General features: G+C 54.2%; 1 protein-coding gene and 1 long non-coding RNA gene across 2 annotated transcripts; both read left to right on the top strand.

The window, feature by feature from the left end:
* Positions 1–1880: 1880 nt before the first annotated feature.
* LOC117803038 lies at positions 1881–7969 on the top strand. Its single transcript, XR_004626609.1, has 3 exons — positions 1881–2157; positions 4021–4100; positions 6926–7969. It is a non-coding gene; the product is annotated as an uncharacterized LOC117803038 (long non-coding RNA).
* Positions 7970–16184: 8215 nt separating this feature from the next.
* LOC117803037 (prostaglandin E synthase-like) lies at positions 16185–20854 on the top strand. Its single transcript, XM_034664656.1, has 2 exons — positions 16185–16773; positions 20365–20854. The coding sequence occupies exons 1-2, from the start codon at positions 16645–16647 to the stop codon at positions 20599–20601; spliced, it is 366 nt and encodes a 121-aa protein (XP_034520547.1). The 5' UTR covers positions 16185–16644; the 3' UTR covers positions 20602–20854.
* The last annotated feature ends 2216 nt before the right edge of the window (positions 20855–23070 follow it).

The following is a 23070-nucleotide window of genomic DNA, read 5'->3' as shown; positions in this document are numbered from 1 at the left end:
TTCAAGCCGGACCGTGCATGACATCGGATTGTATGTCCTCAGGGTTCTAAGCTACTGTGCACCTTTTTGTGCCAGTGACCTGTTGGAGAGACGATGCCGGGTGTTCCAGGGACAGCCACACTCCCTAGATTTGTCCCTTGCTGCCTCTTGGTGTGATCGAATGTGTTCCTCCATCCCCCGTATTTCCTCTAAACGGGCAGTTAAAGCAAGGCTGGATTGTGTGAAACATGAGCCTGTGATTAAAATCTCCCACAATACGGGGGGGGGCCAGGGTGGTGCAGTTGGCTGAATTGGTTTCAGCTTGGGTTTCATCTCCCTGCTGCGGTATTGAGCTCCAAGTCGGGCTCTGCGCTCAGTGAGGAGTCTGCTTGAGGCTCTCTCTCTCTCTCCCTCTGCCCCCCCTCTATGTTCACATGCTCACTCTCTCTCTCTCAAATAGATAAATAAATCTTTAAAAACTATATAAATAAATAAAATCTCCCACGATACAGAAGTGTGTAATTAAGGAGAAATGATGAGTCCCCCACATTGCTGGTCCTTCTCCCCAGAGATGCCCAGTTACTGGCTGGCTGGTCCTACCTCCAGACCTTTTTCTCTGATTCTACAAATGGATGGCGGTTTCTCTGTGTGGATATTTGCTTTTGTTTGTACAAACACACACACACACACACACACAAAGAGGGGGGGATTGATACAATAGCTATTGTTCTGGAACTTTTTTTAAAAATGTGACTATCTCCCCCTATTGTGGCCATCTCTCCATGTCTTGATAGTGAAACTCTGTCAATATAACCTAAAATCATGTGAATTTTGCTGACTAAATGCTGTACTTCTTTTGTGCATAAGCTGCCATTAGTTAGTGGTAAGGACCTGAATGCAAATTCTGTGGACCAGAGAGCATCTAACTTAATTCAACAGACTTTCAACTCCTCCCCCCACCCCATCCCTCCCAGCCCTTCCCCTAATGCAATCAGAAGATGTTTTAAAAATCCGAGTTCCCTTGGCTGCTGAAAATCCCTTCCTGGTTCCCTCGGCTCTGGGGATGAAGCTCAAACCTCTTGCCTGGCTCTGCTTCCCTGCTCCGTAGCCCTTGGTGCAGGACCTTTGCACGTTCTGCGCTCACTCCTGCAGTACGCCTCCCCCCCCACCAACCCCGCCCCAGCTCCTCAGGCTCTGGCTCTCTAATTTATCTTCCTCTGGCTATAGAAGAAAAGCCACTACCAACAGCTGATCACTGGTTTCAGGCCAAGGTTGTGGGCAAGCATTTTCAGTGTGTGCACCCCTTCAGGGTTGAATGGATCCCTCTGAACAAGAGGGCCCCTTTTCCTACCCTGCTCCCCATCCCAGACTGGGCATTCCAGGGAGGGGGTGGCCGCCATCTCCCTGTCTCCTTTGCCATCGTGCCTCCAGGACCTGGGACAGGGCCTGGCACAGTTGGCACTCACGGAAGGAACGGATAAACACACGAATGAATGCTGGCAGGAATGCCAACGGAGACAACCTTGTTGGCAATGGGGAGCAGAAGTCTTCAGGACGCGCTTTGATCCAGAAATAACTGAGTGCACACAGATGCTCGTCTTGGCATTGTTTCTCCTGGGGAATGCCCTGGGAACAATTTAGATGTCCAGCAATTGGTTGACACAGAATGGAATACTTGATCTTTTCTTCCAAGTCAGCGTTTCTTCCAGGCTCCCACCGCAGTAAATGGCATCCCTACCTACTCAGCTATTCGAGGCAGATCTGGGCCATTGGGATTTTATTTCTTTCCTCCTCCCCCTCCTCCTCTTTCTCCTCCTCCTCTCCTCCTCCTCCTTCTTCTTCTTTAATGAAATCCACCCAGATGGAGACAGAAATTTCTCAGCACCCAAGAACCTCCCTTGTGTCCTATCCCAGTCAATCCCCGCCCTCTGCCCAGAGGTAACCACTCTTCCGACGGCTCCGGGCGTTCTTGTGTTCACACTTCCTCTGTCTCTAAACCAGACAGCCAGCCTGCCACCGAGGCCCGCCAGTTCTGGTTCTCCTCAGGCCCCATCACCTCTCCTCTGGACAACAGCACCAGGCTCCTCACTGGTCCCCTCCCCGCAGTCACCCCTGCCCCCTGAGCAGCCGGAGCCAGGACAGAACAGAAGACTGGCCTTGGCCTTGACCTCAGCAGAGGTGAGGATCTCTGTCTGCCCGGCATCTGGGCAGACGGACGTCAGAGGGCTGAGAAGCAGGCAAGGGGGGGGCCACCCGGCGGGGCCTGTGGTTTGAGTGAAGAAAGCGGTTGCATCAAAATGGAGAGCCTGACCTCGGCCTGGGGCCTGTCCCTGCCTGAGTCATGCTCGAGAGAGACAGGGAGGGGAAGGCAAGAAGCCGAAGCCCCTCGGATCTCAAGTGGGCCAAGGCCTTGGGTGTGACGTCTCTGAAGTCATCACCGATGAGCTCAGGCAGCGGGGCCTGGGGACAGGGTTAAGAGACAGGAGGGAGGAGGGCTGAGGCTAGTCCAGCAGAACTCCAGGCCTGGGTCGGAGAGAGGTCATGCGGTGGAGACTGGGTTGGAGAGAGGTCATGGGGTAGACAGCTCCAAACCACTCCCAAGGGCTGGAAGCCTCCGACATGAGCCTGTGTCCCTGGCACCCAGCATTGGGCTCAGGGTGCAGGGATAGAAGGAACAAATGAGCCAGAATGGCATCTCTGCTGGGCACTCCAGTCCCCCACTTTCATTCTAGAACCTTCAGAAACGGCCATGTTGGGTCATCACAGGTCCCTGCTTCCCATAAGGACTCACCCTGGCATTGTGATCCGAAGCCCGCCCTTCTCACAGGCTCAGGCGTGTGGCTTCAACTGGGCAGAACCGGGGAGTGACTGAAAGCTGGGTGCAAAGTTGGCATCCAGCCAGGAGGAAGAGCATTTTTCCCCCTCCAGGATAATGTTGTGCAATTCAGAGGCCCAAAACTGCTACCCTGAGACGGGATAGGAGAGTCAGGGCCTCCCAGGATTGTCAAACTCGGTCACCTGGGTTCCTGGCTGCAGCTTGTGCTGGGGGTGGTGGGGACAGCGAGGGACCTATCTGGTCCTTTCCAGACTCCGAGTTCAGAACAATTTGGGGACACCGCCCCACCCCCAGCAGCCCAATGCTCTGGGCGGAGCACTCGATTACAGCCCACGTGCTACCGCCTGCGGCTCTGAGATGGACAGTCTGGACAGAAGCCAGATGGCCCCGGGGGAGGTCAGCCCAAGGGCTCTCCACACCTGCTCCGTGCAGCAGCCCCCTCCCAGTCAAGCCCTCGTCCCCTGGGCTCCCTGGAGGCTCTTCTTCACACACGCCTGTTGTGTATGTGTACCCAGCACCTCGGTTTCTCACAGAAATGGATTCACTCCTCTGAACCTCAGTGTCCTCATCTTGAAAATGGGGATAATAACAGACCCACCTCCTAGGACTGTTCAGAGAAGACACTGAGCTAATATGTATAAAGCACGGGACACAGTGCCTAGCAGGGATAAAGTTTGGTAGTATCGTTAATTTGGTTACATAATAATTGTTATTTTATCACCAGGCTGTCCTACCAGGCTCACGTTCCCCGCCCCAGCTGAAGCTCTATCTCTCAGCTGCCCGGTTCAGGAGGGAAAAATCTGTTCTCTTTTGCCAGGTCCTATGTTTGTCTTAGACAAGTTTGTGCCTGCTTAACCCCAGGCATCGGGCCCCCTCCCCGGAGTGTTAGTTGGTGTCTTCCCTCAGCTGCTGCCTCTGACATGCTCAGCCGTGACACCCCCCACCCCCAACTCCAGAGGCCTTCGATGGGTCCATGTAGTCCGAGTTGTGCCCAGAGAAGGGTCTGGCAGGAAACACACAGTGCGGAGGGGGTTGCTGGCTGCAAGGGGCTCATCTGGGCCAATACTGTGCTCCTCCGTGCCAGGGAGGACCCAGCTCTTGGGACAAGGTGAGAGCAGGGAGGCCTTCATGGTGGTGGAGTTAGGGTTGGGGGGACTGGACAGGGAAGCATTTAGAGGCACAGAAAATGTCGTCTTACCCTCCAGTCCCCAGAAAACAAGCGGGATCCAAAATGGCCTTCAGTGGGACCTTGGCTTCCGATGGACCCCAGCGCCCTGCAGAGCAGGTGAGGGACCTGTGTTAACTAGCTCTGGTTAATGGTAGCTGGCTCCTTTTGTTGTCACCAAGGCAGAGCCTCTCTGAGGATTCTGGGATAGAGGGGCTTAAGGTGAGGATGCTCATGGTGGTACAAGGGGGAACCGCTCAAGCCGGGTTCGGGAACACGGAGGAGGACCCCAAGGCTGGCCAGGACCAGAAGCGGATTCACGGAGGGGTTTATTTGTCAAGGTTCTCTGCACCGCTCCCGCTGCTCACAGCACCCCTCTACCCCCACCCCCTCCCCGGGGTGCTGAGCTCAGCCTCCGCCCACGCCCATCTTTCCATCGCCCTCCAGGTTCTCTCTGTTCACACCCGAGGAGCACCTGCTCAGGCGTAGCTCTCGGGCTGTTGCGGTCATCGGCCGCTGGCTAGCCTCCCATTGGCTGCCTGTAGTCGGGTGCTGTCCACTGTCCAATCAGCGGAGGCCGTGGTGGTCAGACCCAGGAATTGCCTGGGGTGCTTCCTTGGCGGAGGTGTGTCTAGCTGTGTTTGGGTGCGGGTACAGGGGCACCCCTTACGGGGGCTCAGGCAGGGCTCCCATTCTAGGCCTTGTCCCATACACCCACCCTCTGGCTTCCAACCAGCTAGTCAGGCTCCTGGAGGGTCCACAAAAGCCCCCCTTTCTCTCTGTACTTCTCGCCTGTTACACACACATCATTATGATCCTTATCCTGTTGTGAAGTAACTAGTTCCTTACCAGTCTCCACTGGCCCTGGACTGATAATTCACGGAGCAGGGGTGGGGATGGACCTTCACACGTATATCTCCAGCCCCTGGGCTCTGCCTCTGGGATGACACCGTGCGTGGTTGTTAAGACAACAGCAGCAGTGATAGTTTACATTTAATGCGAGGCACAATGCCATGTGTCACCTGGCTTATCTCAGGAATCCTCGAAGGAAGGTCTATCATCACGCCCATTTTAGAGATGGAAAGCAAGGCCCGGAGAGGCGAAGTATGGAGCTCAGTTAGGAGGCAGTGGTACCGACAGTAACCAGGCGCTGGGTCGGGGCTTGTGCTCCTCCCTGCTCCTCAGCTGCCCAGCCATGGGGGACAGGTTACTTGGTCGCTCCACGCCTCAGTTTCCCCTTTTCCAAAAGTGAGATAAGAAGATTCAACATAGGAGCCGGTCACAGAAAAATCGGCGCTCTTCAAACTCTAAAACTCAACCCCGGGGTCGACGTTATTATCACAGATGGGAAGAGAAGGTTTTGCTGTTCTTTCAGCAATAAATTGGGCTTTGCAGACTTGACCTTTAAGTTCAGCTTGCTCGAAATCAGCCCACGATTTGGGCACATGCCTCAAGGACAGCTCCAACGTCTTGATTCGCAGGTTGTGGGATCGGAACCGAAAGGCATATGCGTTTCGTCTGAGGTTCTAATCACATCTGTGACCTTTGCGCCACATGTCTTAAAGAACTAAAAAACCAGAAGGTTCTAGAAGACTTTATTGTACAGCAAGAGGTGAATGACATTAGCCCATCTCTTTATGGAGAGCAGCACCGTCCACGGTGGCAGCCATCACCAGATGTGGGCCTTGGGCTCCCCCGACGTGCTGAGTCCAAACGGAGATGCTCCATGCCTGCAACATTCACACTGATTTTTAAAGGCTTAATATGAAAAAAAGTCAAATATCTCACTCATAATTTAAAAACATTAGCTACATATTAAAATAATACTTTTGATATGCTGGGTTAAATAAAACAGATTATTAGAAGAGGCTGAATAATATCCCAAGGATACCAGTTCCTAAATCCTGGAACCTCCAAGTGTTACCTTAGAGGGAAAAGGGGCCTTTCTTTGCCATTGTGATGCGTTACTTATCTTGAGATCCGGAGATTACCCTGGATTATCCAGGTAAGCCCTAACTGAGAGTGTCTTTGTAAGTGAAAGGCGGAAGGGGATTTACACAGCCACCTGGAGGAGAGGAAGCGGGGTGGAGGCAGAGGCTGGAGCAATGTGGCCACGATCCAAAGAATGCTCGGGGCATCACCAAGAGCTGGGGGAGGCAAGGAACAGAGTCTCCCCTTGACGCTGGTGGCGGGGAGCGCAGCTCTGCCAGCACCTTGGTTTCTGACTTCTGGCTTACAGAATTGTGAAAGACTGCATTTCTGTTCCTTTAAGTCACTGAGTTTCTGGTAACTTGACGATTTTTTTTAAAGATGTTATTTATTTATTTTTATTTATTTGAGACAGAGACGAGAGCACAAGTGGGAGGAGGGTCAGAGGGAGGGAGAAGCAGACTCCCTGCTGAGCAAGGAGCCTGAGGCAGGGCTGATCTCTGGACCCTGAGATCAAGACCTGAGCTGAAAGCAGACGCTTAACGCTTAACGGACCAAGGCACCCAGGCGCCCCCCGTAGATTTATTTCCAAATCGCCAGTATCAGCTAAATAAATCTTCAGTCTTTGGCTGGATTATATGAAGTAAGCACTCTCTGGAGATCCAGCCAGGAGCTATGCATGTTCTGTGGACACAGAAACACCTCTAAAAACACAAGAAGGCACATGTGAGTGTCCTCGGGGTGCCGTCACAAATGACCACAGACTAGGTGGGTGAGAACCACGGAATTGTATCCTCTCATGGTCCTGGAGGCCAGAGATCTGCAAACAAGTTGCTGCCTGGGTTGGTTCCTTCCAGAAGCTCCGAGGGCGAGATCCTCTTTGTGGCTCCCTTCTGGTGGCTGCCGGGAAGCCTTGGCATTCCCCAGCGTGTGGCCTCATCCTTCCAATCTCTGCCTTCCTCGTCACATGGCCTTTTCCTCTGCGTGTCTGAGTCTCCCTCCCCTTCCTCTTCCAGAGACGCGGGTCATCGGATTCAGAGTCCACTTTCAGCGATGGTCTCATCTCCAGGTCCTCAACTTCCGTAGCTCTGCAAAGACCCTGCGAGGCTTCATTTCATTTGTCAACCTGACCGGCCATGGCCCCCCCCACCCCCCACCCCCGCCGGATGAAACATTATTTCTGGGTGTGTCCAGGAGGGTGTTTCCAAATGAGATTAGCATTTGAATCAGCAGACCCAGTGACGAAGAAGATTGCCCTCCCCAGGCTGGGTGGGCATCAGCCTATCTGCTCATCTACCAAGAGTGAATGGAACAGAGAGCCTCACCATGGAGCTGGGACATCGCTTCCCATGTTCTCCCACCCTTGGACTGGGATTCACACCATCAGCTCCCCGGGTTCTCAGGACTTTGGACTCAGACTGAATTACACCCCTGGCCACCCTGCATCTCCAGTTGGCAGATGGCAGCGCGTGCATGGGACTTCTCGGCCTCTAGAATTGCAGGAGTGACGATATGTGTTTTGTGTCTCTGGAGAATCCTGACTCATGCAGACCCTATTTCCAAGGAAGGCCACATTCCCAGATACTGTGGGTTAGGACTTGGACATATCTTTTTGGGGGACACTGTTCCGTACACTACAGGCCTGTTACCTGGGTCTTTGGTAGGAAGTGGACTGCAGAGGATGTGGGCCTCACAGCTGTGTGGTCCTGGGTTCGATCCCTCTGCTCGTGACCTCTTTACTATGGTTGTTTCCTCTCCCACAAGTCTCAGGAATCTGCTCTGACACCTGGAGGTAAGGGACTTAGCCCTCAATCTTGGTGTGAGACCACTTATTAGCTATGTGACTGGGTGAGTTACTCAACTACTCCGTATCTCAGTTTTCTCATCTGTAAGGTGGGAAGAATCATAGTACCTATTTCAACTGGTTGTTGAAGATTGTTATCATTTCCCAGGGACACAGTGAACATTATGCAAGGGCTGTTTTCTTTCTTTCTTCCTTTTTTCTTTCTTTCTTTCTTTCTTTCTTTCTTTCTTTCTTTCTTTCTTTCTTTTCTTTGTATTTTTTTTCTCTAAGATTTTATTTATTTATTTGAGAGAGAGAGAAAGAGCACAAATGGGGGTAGGGGCAGAGGCAAAGGGAGAAGCCAGGACCCTGGGATCAGGACCCGAGCCGAAGGCAGATGCTTAGCTCACTGAGCCACCCAGGCGTCCCTCTTTCTTTCGTTTTTAAGTCATCTCTACCCACAACGTGGGGCTTGAACTCACGACCCCAAGATCAAGAGTCGCACGCTCCACCAACTGAGCCAGCCAGGTGCCCCTGTACAAGTGTTAAAAAAAAAAAATGCTGCATGACGCCTGGCTCAGGGGAAGCTGCTGCTGTTCAGGTTGCTATTAATGAGAAAATGTTGTCATCTATTATATTAGAGGTGATGAAAAGTTCTCTCAAGCTCTGATGTTATCCTTTCTCTGGCTTTGAATCAGACACGCCTTCCTTACTCAGCTTATGTTGAGCGAGCGACCTTGAGCTCAGAATCAGGGCCAGCTCATGGAGCCACACAGGTTCCCATGTGCTCCATTTACTGCTCCACTGTCAGCAGCTTGAAACTCTCAATGACTTTTGAACAAGGGGCTTTGCATTTTCCTTTTTTTTTTTTTTTTTAAGATTTTATTTATTCATTTGACAGAGAGAGAGAGACAGCCAGCGAGGAGAGGGAACACAGGCAGGGGGAATGGGAGAGGAAGAAGCAGGCTCCCAGTGGAGGAGCCTGACGTGGGACTCAATCCCAGAACACCGGGATCATGCCCTGAGCCGAAGGCAGATGCCCAATGACTGAGCCACCCAGGCACCCCTGCATTTTCCTTTTGCATGGGGCCCCACAAATTATGTAGCTTGGCGTCACAGCCCGTCCTGTGCTGGTGGCAATGAGGGGTCTCCAGCAAGGGGCCGTGATTCCCCGCTGACCTGCCTCGGTCCATGGCTCACGGGGTTATGGCCCCTCCTAGAGGGACCTTCACAAACTAGGTCATGAGGGCTGGGAAAACATGGGATCCGAGGACGAGCTGATTGGGATTTTCCCTGGAAGAGGAGATTAAGGGCCAACCTGGCGGTGTCTTCCAATTTCTAAGGGCTTTGGGGAGGAGAAGGGAGCCTGCGTGTCCCCTGTGGCCCCAAAGGACAGAGCCGGCTCAGCCCAAGGAAGGAATTCTGCGCAAGAGTTGTGCAAGAAGGGAACAGCTGGCTTGACTTCAAATCTTAGCTCTGCCTGGGGGTGAAGAGCCCAGGCTCTGGCTACAGATAGCTTCACCCCTGCCCAGATCTGTGTCCTTAGGTGAAGTCATCCATAGCCCGGAGCCTCTTTCTCCATTACACAGGTGAGCACACTAAAGATAAAACAAGGCGGGTTTATACCCAAAGCACCTAAATGTGCCTACCTCCATGATAGCTGCCTGCTGTTGTCGTTGTTATTGATTATTATTATTATTATAATTATCATTGGAAAGTAGTAAGTCCCCCAGATTGGCAGGGTTCAAGTTGAGAAGGACCATCATGGAATTGCAGAGATACCCCGGGCATCAGGGGTAATGGAGGAAACACACACTTTGCCCCCTTAACCCTTTTGGCATCTGGCGTATTTGGATGATTCGTTTAAAAACCCGCAGTCGTGAAATACTGTCTTTGTGACAAAGGCCAGACAGAAAGAGGGTGGCGTTTCTTGTCGAACTGAGGAGCTCTGGGGTCCAGGAGGCTGCTGAAGAGCGGGAAGGATTCCCATCCTTCCTGCATGGGAAAGCCCCGGCCAGCTGTCCCTTGAGCCATCGCTGGCCGAACCGTAATCCCAGGAATGCACAGATCCCCTGCGGAGCCTCTGGGAAATGGGTTCCTGATGTGTCTGAAAGCCGGAGGCCGGAAATGCCCACGGGAAAGCAGCATCCGGGGGCGGCGTGCAAAAGTGTGTGCTGGGCTGCATGCACGGGCAGTTCTCGGCGCTCCCTGACCCCCGAGCCTCTGCCTGGAGCCACACTCGGAGGACTACAGCTTCTCGGGAAATGTCTTGGCAGGCATTTGTGCTGAGACAAACATTTCTCCGCTCCCTCGTCCCCCATGCGCCTCTCCTGTCAGCTGCGTGCTGTCCCCAAATAGCATCCAGGAAATGCTCCTGCCGACCGCAGCCCCGTGCATCAGGAACAGGATCTGAGGCCCCGGGTCAGGCTGCAGCAGCTGGGCTCCCTCAAGGGCGGCGCTGGGCCAGAGCGTGGAAGAGCCACACGTGTGTTTCTCTCTGCTGAGACAGGAGAAGAGGATGGCCCAGGAATTCACAGCATTTCGGGCACACAGTCAGGTGGCCCATCTTTCGACAAATATTTACTAAGCGCGGCTCTATGCAGACACCCCACTGGGAGCTGTACACACAGCCGTGAGGAAGCCGGCCGCCCGGCTTTTTTTTTTACTCTTTTTCTTTTCCACGAAAAAGACTGCATTTCTAAGTGTCCAGGTTCTGTGGCACTACGTCCATGTACATCGTTGTGCAACCATCAGTCTCATCTCCAGAACTTTCTCGTCTGGTCTTCCTGAAGGAAAGCCCCAGCCCCATGCGCCTGACATCGTCACTCGAATTCCCCCTCCGCCTACAGCCTGGCAACCACCGATCCCCTTCCTGCCTCTGTGGATTTGCCCATTCTGGACATTTCTTATAAACAGAATCATAGGCTATGTGGCCTTTTGGGTCTGGCTTCTTAGCATGATGTCTCCCGAGTCATCTGTGATGCAGCGTGTGTTGGTACATCGGTCCTTCTGATGGCCGAACGAGGTTCTTCTGGCTGGCTCCCAGGCTTTCCTCACCACTGGGCTTTAGAGCTGAGCAGTCTTGCTACTCCTCACTCCCCGAGGAGCTCCCGGGGGTTTCCTGCCTCGGGGAGGCGTACTGTGAGCAGAAGAACCTTACGTTACCCACGAAAGATTGCTGCCTCTTAAGAGCTTGCTACATACAGCCCCGCAGCCAGAACGCACCAGCGAGTACAACCATCCACCCGGGCCTCAGGCCTCATATCTCTAAAATGGGTCTAAGAGTCTTACCTCCTTCTGGAGGATGAACTACGGTGACATCTGTGATTAGGCCTGCGTTGGGTGTGAGAACATTGCCCAGCGATCCTGTGGCCAAATCACCCCGTCCGACTGCTGTCCTTAAGTGGGATGACACCATCCCTGAAGGCCATCTTGGCCGTCTCAGGAATGGGCTTCGGGGCCAGGCTGGGCTTGAGAGCCCCGGGAAGCGGCCTGGCACATAGCCCCAAATCAGCCCAGTTCTCTGGTGGGCAGCTTTTAGTGATCACCATGTATCCTTGTCAGTAAACGTGAGCGGCTGTGTTTCTGCACTGTGGGATGAGTGTTTTTGTGCTGTCGGTGTGTAACCTAACTACATTTAAAATCGCATCGTCTTTGCAGTCCTAACCGACTAGGCACTGGAGGCGGGTTCTGTTGTTCTGGTCCCAGCCTGCCCAGCAGCCAATCCCACTCAGAGACACGCAGCCCTCTTCCCAGGCAGGCTCTGTGCCTATCAGGAGAGGCAGCCAGGCTCCCCCCGGGGATTCTAGGAGGTAGGCGGGCAGGAGTCAGGACCCAGAACTGAACTCGGGAGCTTTTTACTTATCTCGGTCTAGATTCTTTGGGATATAATGAAAGGAATCCTAAGCAAAGGAGCTTAATTCAATTCAATAAATTAGAGTTAGGTCTCTATGTCAGGCATGGGACCAGGGTTTGTGCTTTATCGGCAAACAAAACCGAGACCCCTGCCCTAAGAAGCCAGGTGTTAAGACAGCAAGGATAATAAATAAATTATATGGCGTGTCATTGAGTGAAATGAGCTGTGGAAAGAAAAGAGAAAGCAGAGCAGGGAAGTGACATCAGAAGGGCCACGGGTGGGGACAGACTGTGGAACCACAGGAAGGTGGTTGAGGGGGCTGGAGGGGCTGACATCTGAGCAAGGACTGGAAGGTGAGTGTCATGCAGCAAATGCTGGGGGGGGGGGAGGGAATTCCAGGCAGAGGCCCCAGGCAGAGCGAAGGCCCAGAGAAAGGACAGTGTGGCTAGGCTGACTGAGTGAGTGGAGAAGGAATCCAGAGAGAACCAGATGGAGACCAGATGGGATGGGGCCACGGGCCATTGGCCAAACTTCGGCTTTCACTCTGAGAGAGATGGGAGCCACTGCAGTTTGGAGCCAAGGACAAGCGTGATTTGACTGATGTTTTATTTAAGCAAAGAAGGAAACTTCTAAACTCCCAGGCCCTGGGTGAGTCAACGGGTCGGGACCTTGGTGCTTCCAGAACACACCCCCCCCCACACACACACACACACACACGGAGCGGGGAGCAGTCGCGTGCAGCTTCAGGCCATTACAGTTGCAGGGCTCCAACCTACAGCCAAGAGGGGTCTTTCCAGTGGGGTCGCAATATAAACTCCTAGGGAAGGTCTCTGATTGGCTCTGCTTGGACCAATCACAGTGGCCTGATGCCAGGGACATTGTGATTGGCTTCCCTGGATCACATGGCCACCCCATCCCAAGAAGAGGTGTTTTCGGATTGGCCGAGCCACCGGCATTACAGGCAATAGGGGTCCAGCTCCTGAAAGGAAAGTTGCGATTTCCCAGAAGTAGGTAGGAGGGAGAGGGGAGCTGGCCGCCTCCGACAAAAACAACAGCCCTTCCTCGAGTTGCTCATCCTGGACTCCTCAGGGGGTCCGGCCTGTGGGGACCCCCCCCCCCCGTCTGCGGAGCCACCGGAAACGCGCACTAATCTGTGTTTGCACCGCACCCTTCCGCAGACCACATGCCACATTTCACAAACACCGCTTCTCCAGGATGAGGAGAAGCGGTTGATGCCGCTCTGATGACTGCAATAGGGATCTGACTTCAAAGGTCACTGGAGCCGCAGTAACTTTCTTTTATCGCTGCATTTCCCCATCCCTGGCTGGAGAAAGCCCCAGCAACGCTCACTGAGGTCAGGACCCAGCGGCCGAGGTGGGGCCGCTTCCTCCTCGCTCTGAAGCTCTCTGAAGTCACAGACAATTAACCAGCCCCCAGAGCCGGGGCTCTGATCCTCAGGAAATGCCGAGGAGCCTGAGCTGGGAGAAGCCGCTTGGCGGCTCACACGAAGCGGTTCCTCTTTGCTCGGAGCTGTACACAGTGACCAGAGACCTCTCATGGGGTTTGTTGTCGTTGTTGTTTTGGTTTTTTGCTCTTTTAACACGGTAAAGTCACAACTTCTGAAGATCCATCGCAGCGAATTCTTACGTCTATATTCACCTGCGTGGCCACCACCCAGGGGTGATAGGAACACGTTTCTGACACCTGGGAGGCCTCCTCCTGGGCGGCCCCGGGGCTTCTCGTGCCTTCGTTGTTGTATTTCCCGTGAGCCTCAGGGCCAGGCCCAGGTGAGCCCCCCCCCCCACCCCCAGTGCTTTGCACACACCGTCTCCCATCGGCCCACGCGCTGCAAGGCAGGAGCACTGCACTTACAGGCAACGAACGTCACCGTCACCGGAGCTCAGAGAGAAGCATCATCACCATCACCAAAAACAACAGCGGCCGCTTCCACCGGCTGCGGGAGGCTTTAGGGAAATTCTTGGCCAGAGATCAGAGAAGGGCTTGAACTCCCTGCCAGGTCCTGGCTTAGCTGGTTCGTTTCAGCAGACGAAGGAAAAGATTCCTACCATGAAGTCATGCACATCAGTCAGAAGCGCTTCCCCACAAAGTCCGTCTTATTTTTGGCTCCAGGTAAGGGTGGATAAGAATCCACTCTTTGCCCACGCTGGTTTTCCTAGCCTCTGCTAGTGAGTTTTCTGTCGTGTTTCAGAAGACCAAGCAGGGCAGAGCCTGCTGCCTAGTCCAGGGAAGGGTGGACGCCCAGGGTCGCCTCTTGGGCTGCGTCTGGTCCACGATTCTGGGGGTGGTGCAGCCACCAGACCCCAACCCCCACGACTGAACTTGTCGTCAGGGCAGGCAGCCGCTCCAGCGGTTTCCCCAATCCAGGGGCAGGACAGACAGGCACACTCTGTTCTCAGAAACGTCAGCAAGGAGCAAGCTTGCACGATTCCTTCCAACATACAGGCAGAGATAAAACCTAATTCAGGACATCCCATACTTTCTATGTCCCGTCCCGGATCATGACCTCTCATTTATCTTGTGGGGCTGGGACAACACAGGCTGGCGGCCTCATGTTCCAGAAACATGGGTGTAGGTTTACAAGCACATCTTTTGTCCAGATAATGGAAGGCTTCGCGCAGAGCAAATGGACAAGCAATCCTCCCTCCACCCACTCCCCCCAAACCCAGCAGCAAGGACAGGGGTTTCCAAGAGCCTCCCTCTTGGCAACCCAAGCATTATCCCCATTTTGAGGCGGTGGAAACTGAGGCTCAGAGGCTCATACAGATGAGGGCTTACTGTGTGCCAGGTGCTTAATAATTAGACACAACTCCCTTCGGTTCTCTCACCTGCTGTGCCGAGCGAAAACAGCTGTGCGTCACAGCTCATGAAAAGTGTTCAGAGAAGGAACCTGCTTGCCCAAGCCCATGAAGCTGCCATCACCAAGGGCTGGCTCTGGATTCAACATGAGCTGTGTCTGCTCCCGAGCACGTGACCAGTGTCTCTGCCCCCTGGCCAGTCCTTCCCTTGGCTTCCGCTGCTTTGCGACAGGCCCAGACTGATACTGCTGTCCCTCTGGCCAGGCCCAAGGGTGGAGAAGACACGGAAGACTGATTGTTTCCCCCTGCCCACCGCCCCAGGGCACCTCCTAGCAAAGCAAGCAGTGCTGGCAGAACAAAAGGGACAAGATTTCCTGCCTTTGCGGAGGTCCTGCCCCAAACCTGGGAAAGGGGGTGAAGGAGGGGGGGCACAGCAAGCTGAGGGTCTTGAAGCAAGAGATTCAAAGAATCTGAGGGCGCAAAATGTTGATGTTTTTTGTTGAAGAGCTGATGGATCTTTTGGGAAGTTCCTGTAAATAATAAAACCATTTGCCTGGGAGTCGCCCAGAAAAATGCAGGCATTCTTCATTTCGTTGTACTTTGCTTTATTGCACTTCACAGATACTGTGGGTTTTGGGTTGTTTCTTGTTTCTTGTTTTTTTTTCGAACAAATTGAAGGTTTGTGGCAACCCTTTGTTGAGCAAGTCCGTCGGCCCCACTTTTCCAACAGCATTTGCTCACTTTGGCTCTCTGTGTCACATTTTGGTAATCCTCACAATATTTCAAAGCTTTTCATTATTACCGTATTTGTTAGGGCGATCTGTGATCAGGGAGGATGACTCAGGGAAAGCTAGGATGATGGTTCGCATTTTGTAGCAATAAAGTATTTTTGGGGCGCCTGGGTGGCTCAGTCAGTTATGTGTCTGCCTTCAGCTCAGGTCATGATCCCGGAGTCCTGGGATTGAGCCCCATGTCAGGCTCCCTGGGAGCCTGCTTCTCCCTCTCCCTGCAGCTCCCCCTGCTTGTGTGCTCGCTCTGTCAAATAAATAAAATCCTTTAAATAATAATAATAATAAAGTATTTTTTGCTGAAGGTACGTACCCTCTTTCTTAGACATAATGCTCTTGCACACTTACCAGACTACAGTGTAGTGTAAACATACCTTTGACGTGCACGGGGAAACCAATAAAATTCCTTTTAAGCTGCTTCATGGCGGTACTCGCTTTAGTGCAGTGGTTGGGAACTGAACCCGCAACATCGCCAAGGTACGCCTGCCCAGAGATGCTACAGTACAAAACAGAAGGGTGTTCTCTAGTTTCCTATGGTGGCTGTAACCAATCAGCCCAGATTTCATGGCTGAAAACAACACCAATTTACCAGCTTAGCATTCTGGAGGCTAGCAGTCCAAAGCCAATGTCAGTGGGCGAAAAGTCAAGCTCTCCCAAGGCTGGTTCCTTCTGGAAGCTTTAGGGGAGAGTTTGTTTCCTGGTCTTTTCCGGCTTCTAGAGGTCACCTGCATCGTTTGGGTCACAGCCCGCCTCCCCTTCATCTTCGAAGCCAGCAGTATAGCGTCTCTTCTCCCTGACCTCTGTTCCTGTCTTGATGTCTTTCCTCCCTACTGCCTCTCTCCCAGGAGAACCCTTGTGATCGAATTGGGTTCACCCAGATAATCTAGGATGATCTCCCCGGCTCAAGATTCTAACTTGAATCCCATCTGCAAAGTTCCCTTTTGTCAGGTATGGTGCCATAACCCCAGGTCCTGGGGATTGGGGAGTGGACATCTTTGGGGGGCCCGTATTCAACCTATTACAAAAAAGCAAAGTCACCTCACATAGGTATGGCTGTGGTTCAAATGTCCAGGCTGCGAGTGGGGACAGATGGCTCAGTCCTCGTGCCCACCACCTGCCCTGACCCTCTGGGAAATAGGCATAAATCAGCAATGTCTGCCACCCGAGGAGCTCCTGCCAGGCGTCCGGCTTTGTCACACCCCCAGAAGGCAGGCACTGCCATATACCCCCATTTTACAGATGAGGAAGCAGATTAGAACGGGTTTGAGGATTTGCCGGGGAGGGGCGTCTGGGGCCGGAGGCTGGACCGGAGACACCTCTCAGCCCTCGGCTTCTCCCAGCATCTGGGGGCAGAAGCAGCCTCTGCGCTGGAGTGGGCGGGTGCTGAGTGCAGACAGGCCTCCTGGCAGCTCTCCCCGCCTCCTCCAGCTCCGGAGACACAGCCACACGCCTGCTCCGCCGTCTTCCCCGGAGCTCCTGCCTGCCCACCAACATGCCTCCCCCTGTCCTGGCGTTGGTGAGTGGCCAGGCGCTCTCTGCTTTCCTGCTTTGTGGCACACTGCTGGTCATCAAGATGTACGTGGTGGCTGTCATCACGGGCCAAGTGAGGCTTCGGAAGAAGGTAGGCTGCCCAGGACCCCCGAGCCCTCTCTTGCTGCCCTGCTGGAAAGCTGTCGGGCTGGGAGGCTTGGCCAAGGTGTTTTCAAGGGCCCGAGTGTGAGGGACCGGGGACCTAGGTGCCTCTCCCAGTCCTGTGGGATGGCAGGGCCTGCACCTTCTTGTCCTCTGTTTTAAGAGCTTTTACTCACTTTCTGGGCCACCAGGTGGGTTCTGGCTGAGTGCTACTGTGGCTGCGGGTGTCTAGGAGAAGCAGGTCCCGGAGGCTGGAGTGAGACAGGCTAAAGCCTCCATCGGACCTGGCGGCTTCCCAGCACAGGAGATCTGATATTTGGGTATTTGGGTGGAGCGGGAACCAGCGACCCAGGAGTCCGAGAAACCCTTCAGTGGAAATTCCCAACTCACTGGCAAGGGCACTTACAAAGCCGCGGCAGCCTCCAGAGGCCACGTCCCAGCCAGGCTGCACTGGATTTTCTTTCTTTTTTTGAAGGTTTCATCTATTTATCTGAGAGAGATAGAGAGAGAGAGAGAGGGAGGGAGGGAGGGAGAGAGAACGAGTGGGGGGAGGGGCAGAGGGAGTGGGAGAAGCAGACTCCCTACTGAGCAGGGAGCGCACAGAGGGCTCCATCCCAGGACCCTGAGATCACAACCTGAGCCAAAGTCAGATGCTCAACCGACTGAGCCATCCAGGCGCCCCTCCACTGGAATTTTCAAGAAGGAATTTCCCCCACTAATCCAAGCCCCAGAGCCAAAACAGCAATAAAGAGGCTGAGATTTGAGCCCCAGTGAGCTGGTGGGCGGGCCGACCCATTCAGAACAACTCCGCTCTTGAGTTGGACAGCCAGATCCCGAAAAGTTTCTCGGGCCAAGCTGGCCAGCTGTCCCATTATTCAGTAGAGGAATCATTTCCAGAAACTGTGCCCCTTTGTCCAGTTCCAAAGCCAGGCAAGGCTCGCTCTGGCCTCGCGTGGGGCGGGGTGGACACCGGGGCACCGGGATCTTGCTGGGGGTCAGACTCAGCCCCTGACACAGGTGCAGGCAGGCTTGAAGGCAGAGCAGCTCCCTGCATGGATAACGCCCAGAGGCACAGGCACGTGGGTGGCCCCTGCCTTCCCCCGCGCGTTGGTCCATCCTGGATATGGGATACAGGCACCCAGAGGGGACAGCTGCATTCACCCATCAAGTCTCTCTTTGGAGCTGAGTGTTTACTCCCCACCATGACTCTGGGGTGGGGGGGGGGAGGCGGGAACTACCTTCACCTTGTTTTCCAGGTGAGGACCCTGGGTTGAGAAGAGACATTACCTGTGAAGACCACCTAGCAGGGTTTGCCCCGGGAGTGCAGAGAGGGCTGTCTGGCTCCACAAGCTGCCCTGGGGGGAAAGTTCTCGACAGCTGGGTGTAGGCTCCCAGAGCTTCCCTTTTAACATGACTTCAGGGATAGAAAGAGATAAACCTGAGAATGCCTTTCTCCCTGGTCAGTGGGGACAAAAGCAAGCTTCCCACGGGCTATCCCCAGAGGCTCCTTAGTGTCTGGGAGCTTCCCTCTGGTTTCTGTTTCAGTGTTCCGTCAACCAGGAAAGAGCCCAGGAGCCACACCTTGGGAAGGGGATGGATGTGGGCCTCAGGCTCCTCCACCCACCGGCTGTGGACTAAGGGCAAGTCCGGGAGCTCAGTTTCCTCATCTGTAAACAGGGGATGGTCAGGGCAGTGCCGGGGGGGTTCAGTACCTCGCACAGAACTGAAGTTTCCCCTTGTTGGTTCCCATTACTTATTAACAGTCGAGGGCAGCAGCCAGAAGCTCGTTCGTGGGGGTGCACCCAGAGGCCTGCCCCCTGTCCCAGCTGGAGGTGACACTCCCACTTCTGACCCCAGGGGCTCTGACTCCAGTTCTCTTTAGGGGTGAGCAACCCCATGGACCCTGACCTCCATGAACAGCCCTAGGACTCCCTCCAAAGTGCCCACGGACTCTGGGCCAGAGCCATCTGAATTGGTGATTCCACGACTGAAGGAAGGGCCGGTGGAGAGGAATTCTGGGTGTGGGGGCTCTGATCCTGACAGCGACGGGCCTCAGGCCTGGGCCGCATTCAGTTCTGGGGTGGGGCAGGGGCAGCCCCACCAAGCAGGACAAACCAGTGCTCGGGGGCAGAGGTCAGCAGGGCTCATGAGTCAGAGAAGGCAGGAGTTGCCGTCAGAGGAGCACGTTAGAAAGCCGCCGCTGACATCCAGGTTTGCCGTGGGGTTGGCACGGCTGGCTTCCAGAGGCACGTGAGCGCAGGGCGTGGGCAGCCGAGGACCGAAGCATGACCTTCAGTCTCTGCTGTCTGCAGGCCATTCATCGCGCGCCCTCCTGGTGCCAGGCATTGTGCGAAGGCCTCTCCAGGTCTCCCCTTCGCTCTTCACGTAGGAAGTGAGCTCCATTTGATCCAAAGCTCACAGATGAGGGAGCTGAGGCTCAGGGAAGTTAAGAAATGTGCAGCTAGAGGCACCTGGGTGGCTCAGTTGGTTGAGCATCTGACTCTTGATTTTGGCTCAGGTTAGGATCTTGGGGTTGTGAGATCGAGCCCCACCTTGGGCTCCATGCTCAGTGGGGAATCTGCTTGGGATTCTCTCTCCCTCCCCCCCTCTGCCCTCCCCCTCCACAACGCCCATGCACACTTGCACAAGTGCTCTCTCTCTCAAATAAATAAATAAATCTTCAAATGAAATGTGTAGCTAGTCAGTGCAGAACTGGGGTTCTCTGCCCTCAACCATCAAACCCTCTCATTGCTCGTAGCTCAAAGTCCAAATTCTTAGAGTGCCTCCAGAACCCTTCATCTTGGGTCTCTGTCCCTTGTTCTCTGTACTCCAGCCACACTGGTTTTCTGTTCTTCAAACATGCCCATCTTCTGACCCCAGGGCTTTTGCACATGCTGTTCTGTGTACCTTCAATGCTGTTTCTCCAACCCTCCTTCATCTGGTTAATATTGTTGCATCCTTCAAACCTCAGCTTTACTGGCCCTGCCTCAGAGAAGGCTTCTCTGACCCCCAGACTTGGTCAGGTCTCCTGTGACCAGTCTCAAGGCCAACCTTGCCTTCTGTTTTTTAACACTCACCACCTGGTCTTCCCTGGTTCATAGGCAATTCCCCAATCAGACTGCGAACTTCCCAAGAGCAGGGGCAGGAGGGCCTTAGTCTTAGTCTATTCTGGCTGCTGTAACAACATATCATACTGGGGGGCTTACAAACAACAGGTTGATTTCTCACAGTCCTGGAGTCTGGGAAGTCCCAAGACCAAGGTGCCAACAGATTCGGATTTGCTTTCAGGGTCACAGATGGCTGTCTTCTCGCTGTGTCCTCCGGTGGCAGAAGGGGCAAGGGAGCTTTCGGTGGGGGGCGGTTAGTGGGCACTAATCCCATTCGCAAGGGCTCCACCCCTATGACCTAGTCACCCCTGAAGGCCCCACCTCCTAATGCCATCACCTTGGAGTTTGTCTTTCAACATACGAATTTGCAGGGCACACGAACGTTCAGTCCATAGCAGCCTCGTTTGCAGCGAGTGCCAGCACTCGGCACATAGTAGGAGCTCGAACAGTCATTCTCGGCTGATCCATTCCAGGCTTTTGCCAACCCCGAGGACGCCCTGAGACACGGAGGCCTCCAGTACTGCCGGAGTGACCAGGACGTGGATCGCTGCCTCAGGCAAGTACTACGGGGCCTCGACCTCCCACGGCCTGCCCCTCCAGGCCCAGCTCTGAGCAGCGGGACCTGGGGGATACCCAGAGGACTGAGGTCTTCTGCCTTCCTGATCCCCTCGGACAGTTCTCATTTATTCATGGATCCAATTTCTAATTAATTGTGGAAAAATAATACCGGCTCATGACTCAGGATTCCAGAGTTGGAGAAGGCCACTCAGTGAGAACTCCCATCTCCCCCCAGCCTCTGACCTCCAGGCCCTACCCAGCTCCGCTCTCGGGGGGCAAACGTGGTGTCTCTGCATCCTCCCAGGGACACGTCCTGCACTGACAGACGCGTGCTTTTTCCTTTTTGCCCCCAAAGGGTCACCCTTCACCCGCTGATCCATTCATGGGGTTTATAACCCATCAGCTCATGGCAGGGTCTCGCCCTCTGGCTCAGCCCTGCAGGATTTAGGCCACTACCCTGCCGAATGGATCACCCTTAGCTGTCTGACCTGTTCCCCTCNGCTTGAGAGCCCCGGGAAGCGGCCTGGCACATAGCCCCAAATCAGCCCAGTTCTCTGGTGGGCAGCTTTTAGTGATCACCATGTATCCTTGTCAGTAAACGTGAGCGGCTGTGTTTCTGCACTGTGGGATGAGTGTTTTTGTGCTGTCGGTGTGTAACCTAACTACATTTAAAATCGCATCGTCTTTGCAGTCCTAACCGACTAGGCACTGGAGGCGGGTTCTGTTGTTCTGGTCCCAGCCTGCCCAGCAGCCAATCCCACTCAGAGACACGCAGCCCTCTTCCCAGGCAGGCTCTGTGCCTATCAGGAGAGGCAGCCAGGCTCCCCCCGGGGATTCTAGGAGGTAGGCGGGCAGGAGTCAGGACCCAGAACTGAACTCGGGAGCTTTTTACTTATCTCGGTCTAGATTCTTTGGGATATAATGAAAGGAATCCTAAGCAAAGGAGCTTAATTCAATTCAATAAATTAGAGTTAGGTCTCTATGTCAGGCATGGGACCAGGGTTTGTGCTTTATCGGCAAACAAAACCGAGACCCCTGCCCTAAGAAGCCAGGTGTTAAGACAGCAAGGATAATAAATAAATTATATGGCGTGTCATTGAGTGAAATGAGCTGTGGAAAGAAAAGAGAAAGCAGAGCAGGGAAGTGACATCAGAAGGGCCACGGGTGGGGACAGACTGTGGAACCACAGGAAGGTGGTTGAGGGGGCTGGAGGGGCTGACATCTGAGCAAGGACTGGAAGGTGAGTGTCATGCAGCAAATGCTGGGGGGGGGGGGGGGATTTGAAGGGGGGGGGGGGAGGGAATTCCAGGCAGAGGCCCCAGGCAGAGCGAAGGCCCAGAGAAAGGACAGTGTGGCTAGGCTGACTGAGTGAGTGGAGAAGGAATCCAGAGAGAACCAGATGGAGACCAGATGGGATGGGGCCACGGGCCATTGGCCAAACTTCGGCTTTCACTCTGAGAGAGATGGGAGCCACTGCAGTTTGGAGCCAAGGACAAGCGTGATTTGACTGATGTTTTATTTAAGCAAAGAAGGAAACTTCTAAACTCCCAGGCCCTGGGTGAGTCAACGGGTCGGGACCTTGGTGCTTCCAGAACACACCCCCCCCCACACACACACACACACACACGGAGCGGGGAGCAGTCGCGTGCAGCTTCAGGCCATTACAGTTGCAGGGCTCCAACCTACAGCCAAGAGGGGTCTTTCCAGTGGGGTCGCAATATAAACTCCTAGGGAAGGTCTCTGATTGGCTCTGCTTGGACCAATCACAGTGGCCTGATGCCAGGGACATTGTGATTGGCTTCCCTGGATCACATGGCCACCCCATCCCAAGAAGAGGTGTTTTCGGATTGGCCGAGCCACCGGCATTACAGGCAATAGGGGTCCAGCTCCTGAAAGGAAAGTTGCGATTTCCCAGAAGTAGGTAGGAGGGAGAGGGGAGCTGGCCGCCTCCGACAAAAACAACAGCCCTTCCTCGAGTTGCTCATCCTGGACTCCTCAGGGGGTCCGGCCTGTGGGGACCCCCCCCCCCCCCCCCCCGTCTGCGGAGCCACCGGAAACGCGCACTAATCTGTGTTTGCACCGCACCCTTCCGCAGACCACATGCCACATTTCACAAACACCGCTTCTCCAGGATGAGGAGAAGCGGTTGATGCCGCTCTGATGACTGCAATAGGGATCTGACTTCAAAGGTCACTGGAGCCGCAGTAACTTTCTTTTATCGCTGCATTTCCCCATCCCTGGCTGGAGAAAGCCCCAGCAACGCTCACTGAGGTCAGGACCCAGCGGCCGAGGTGGGGCCGCTTCCTCCTCGCTCTGAAGCTCTCTGAAGTCACAGACAATTAACCAGCCCCCAGAGCCGGGGCTCTGATCCTCAGGAAATGCCGAGGAGCCTGAGCTGGGAGAAGCCGCTTGGCGGCTCACACGAAGCGGTTCCTCTTTGCTCGGAGCTGTACACAGTGACCAGAGACCTCTCATGGGGTTTGTTGTCGTTGTTGTTTTGGTTTTTTGCTCTTTTAACACGGTAAAGTCACAACTTCTGAAGATCCATCGCAGCGAATTCTTACGTCTATATTCACCTGCGTGGCCACCACCCAGGGGTGATAGGAACACGTTTCTGACAC

The sequence above is a fragment of the Ailuropoda melanoleuca genome, chromosome 7 (genome assembly GCF_002007445.2).
Source record: "Ailuropoda melanoleuca isolate Jingjing chromosome 7, ASM200744v2, whole genome shotgun sequence".
Taxonomy (NCBI): domain Eukaryota; kingdom Metazoa; phylum Chordata; class Mammalia; order Carnivora; family Ursidae; genus Ailuropoda; species Ailuropoda melanoleuca.
This window is presented reverse-complemented; position numbering and strand designations above follow the sequence as displayed.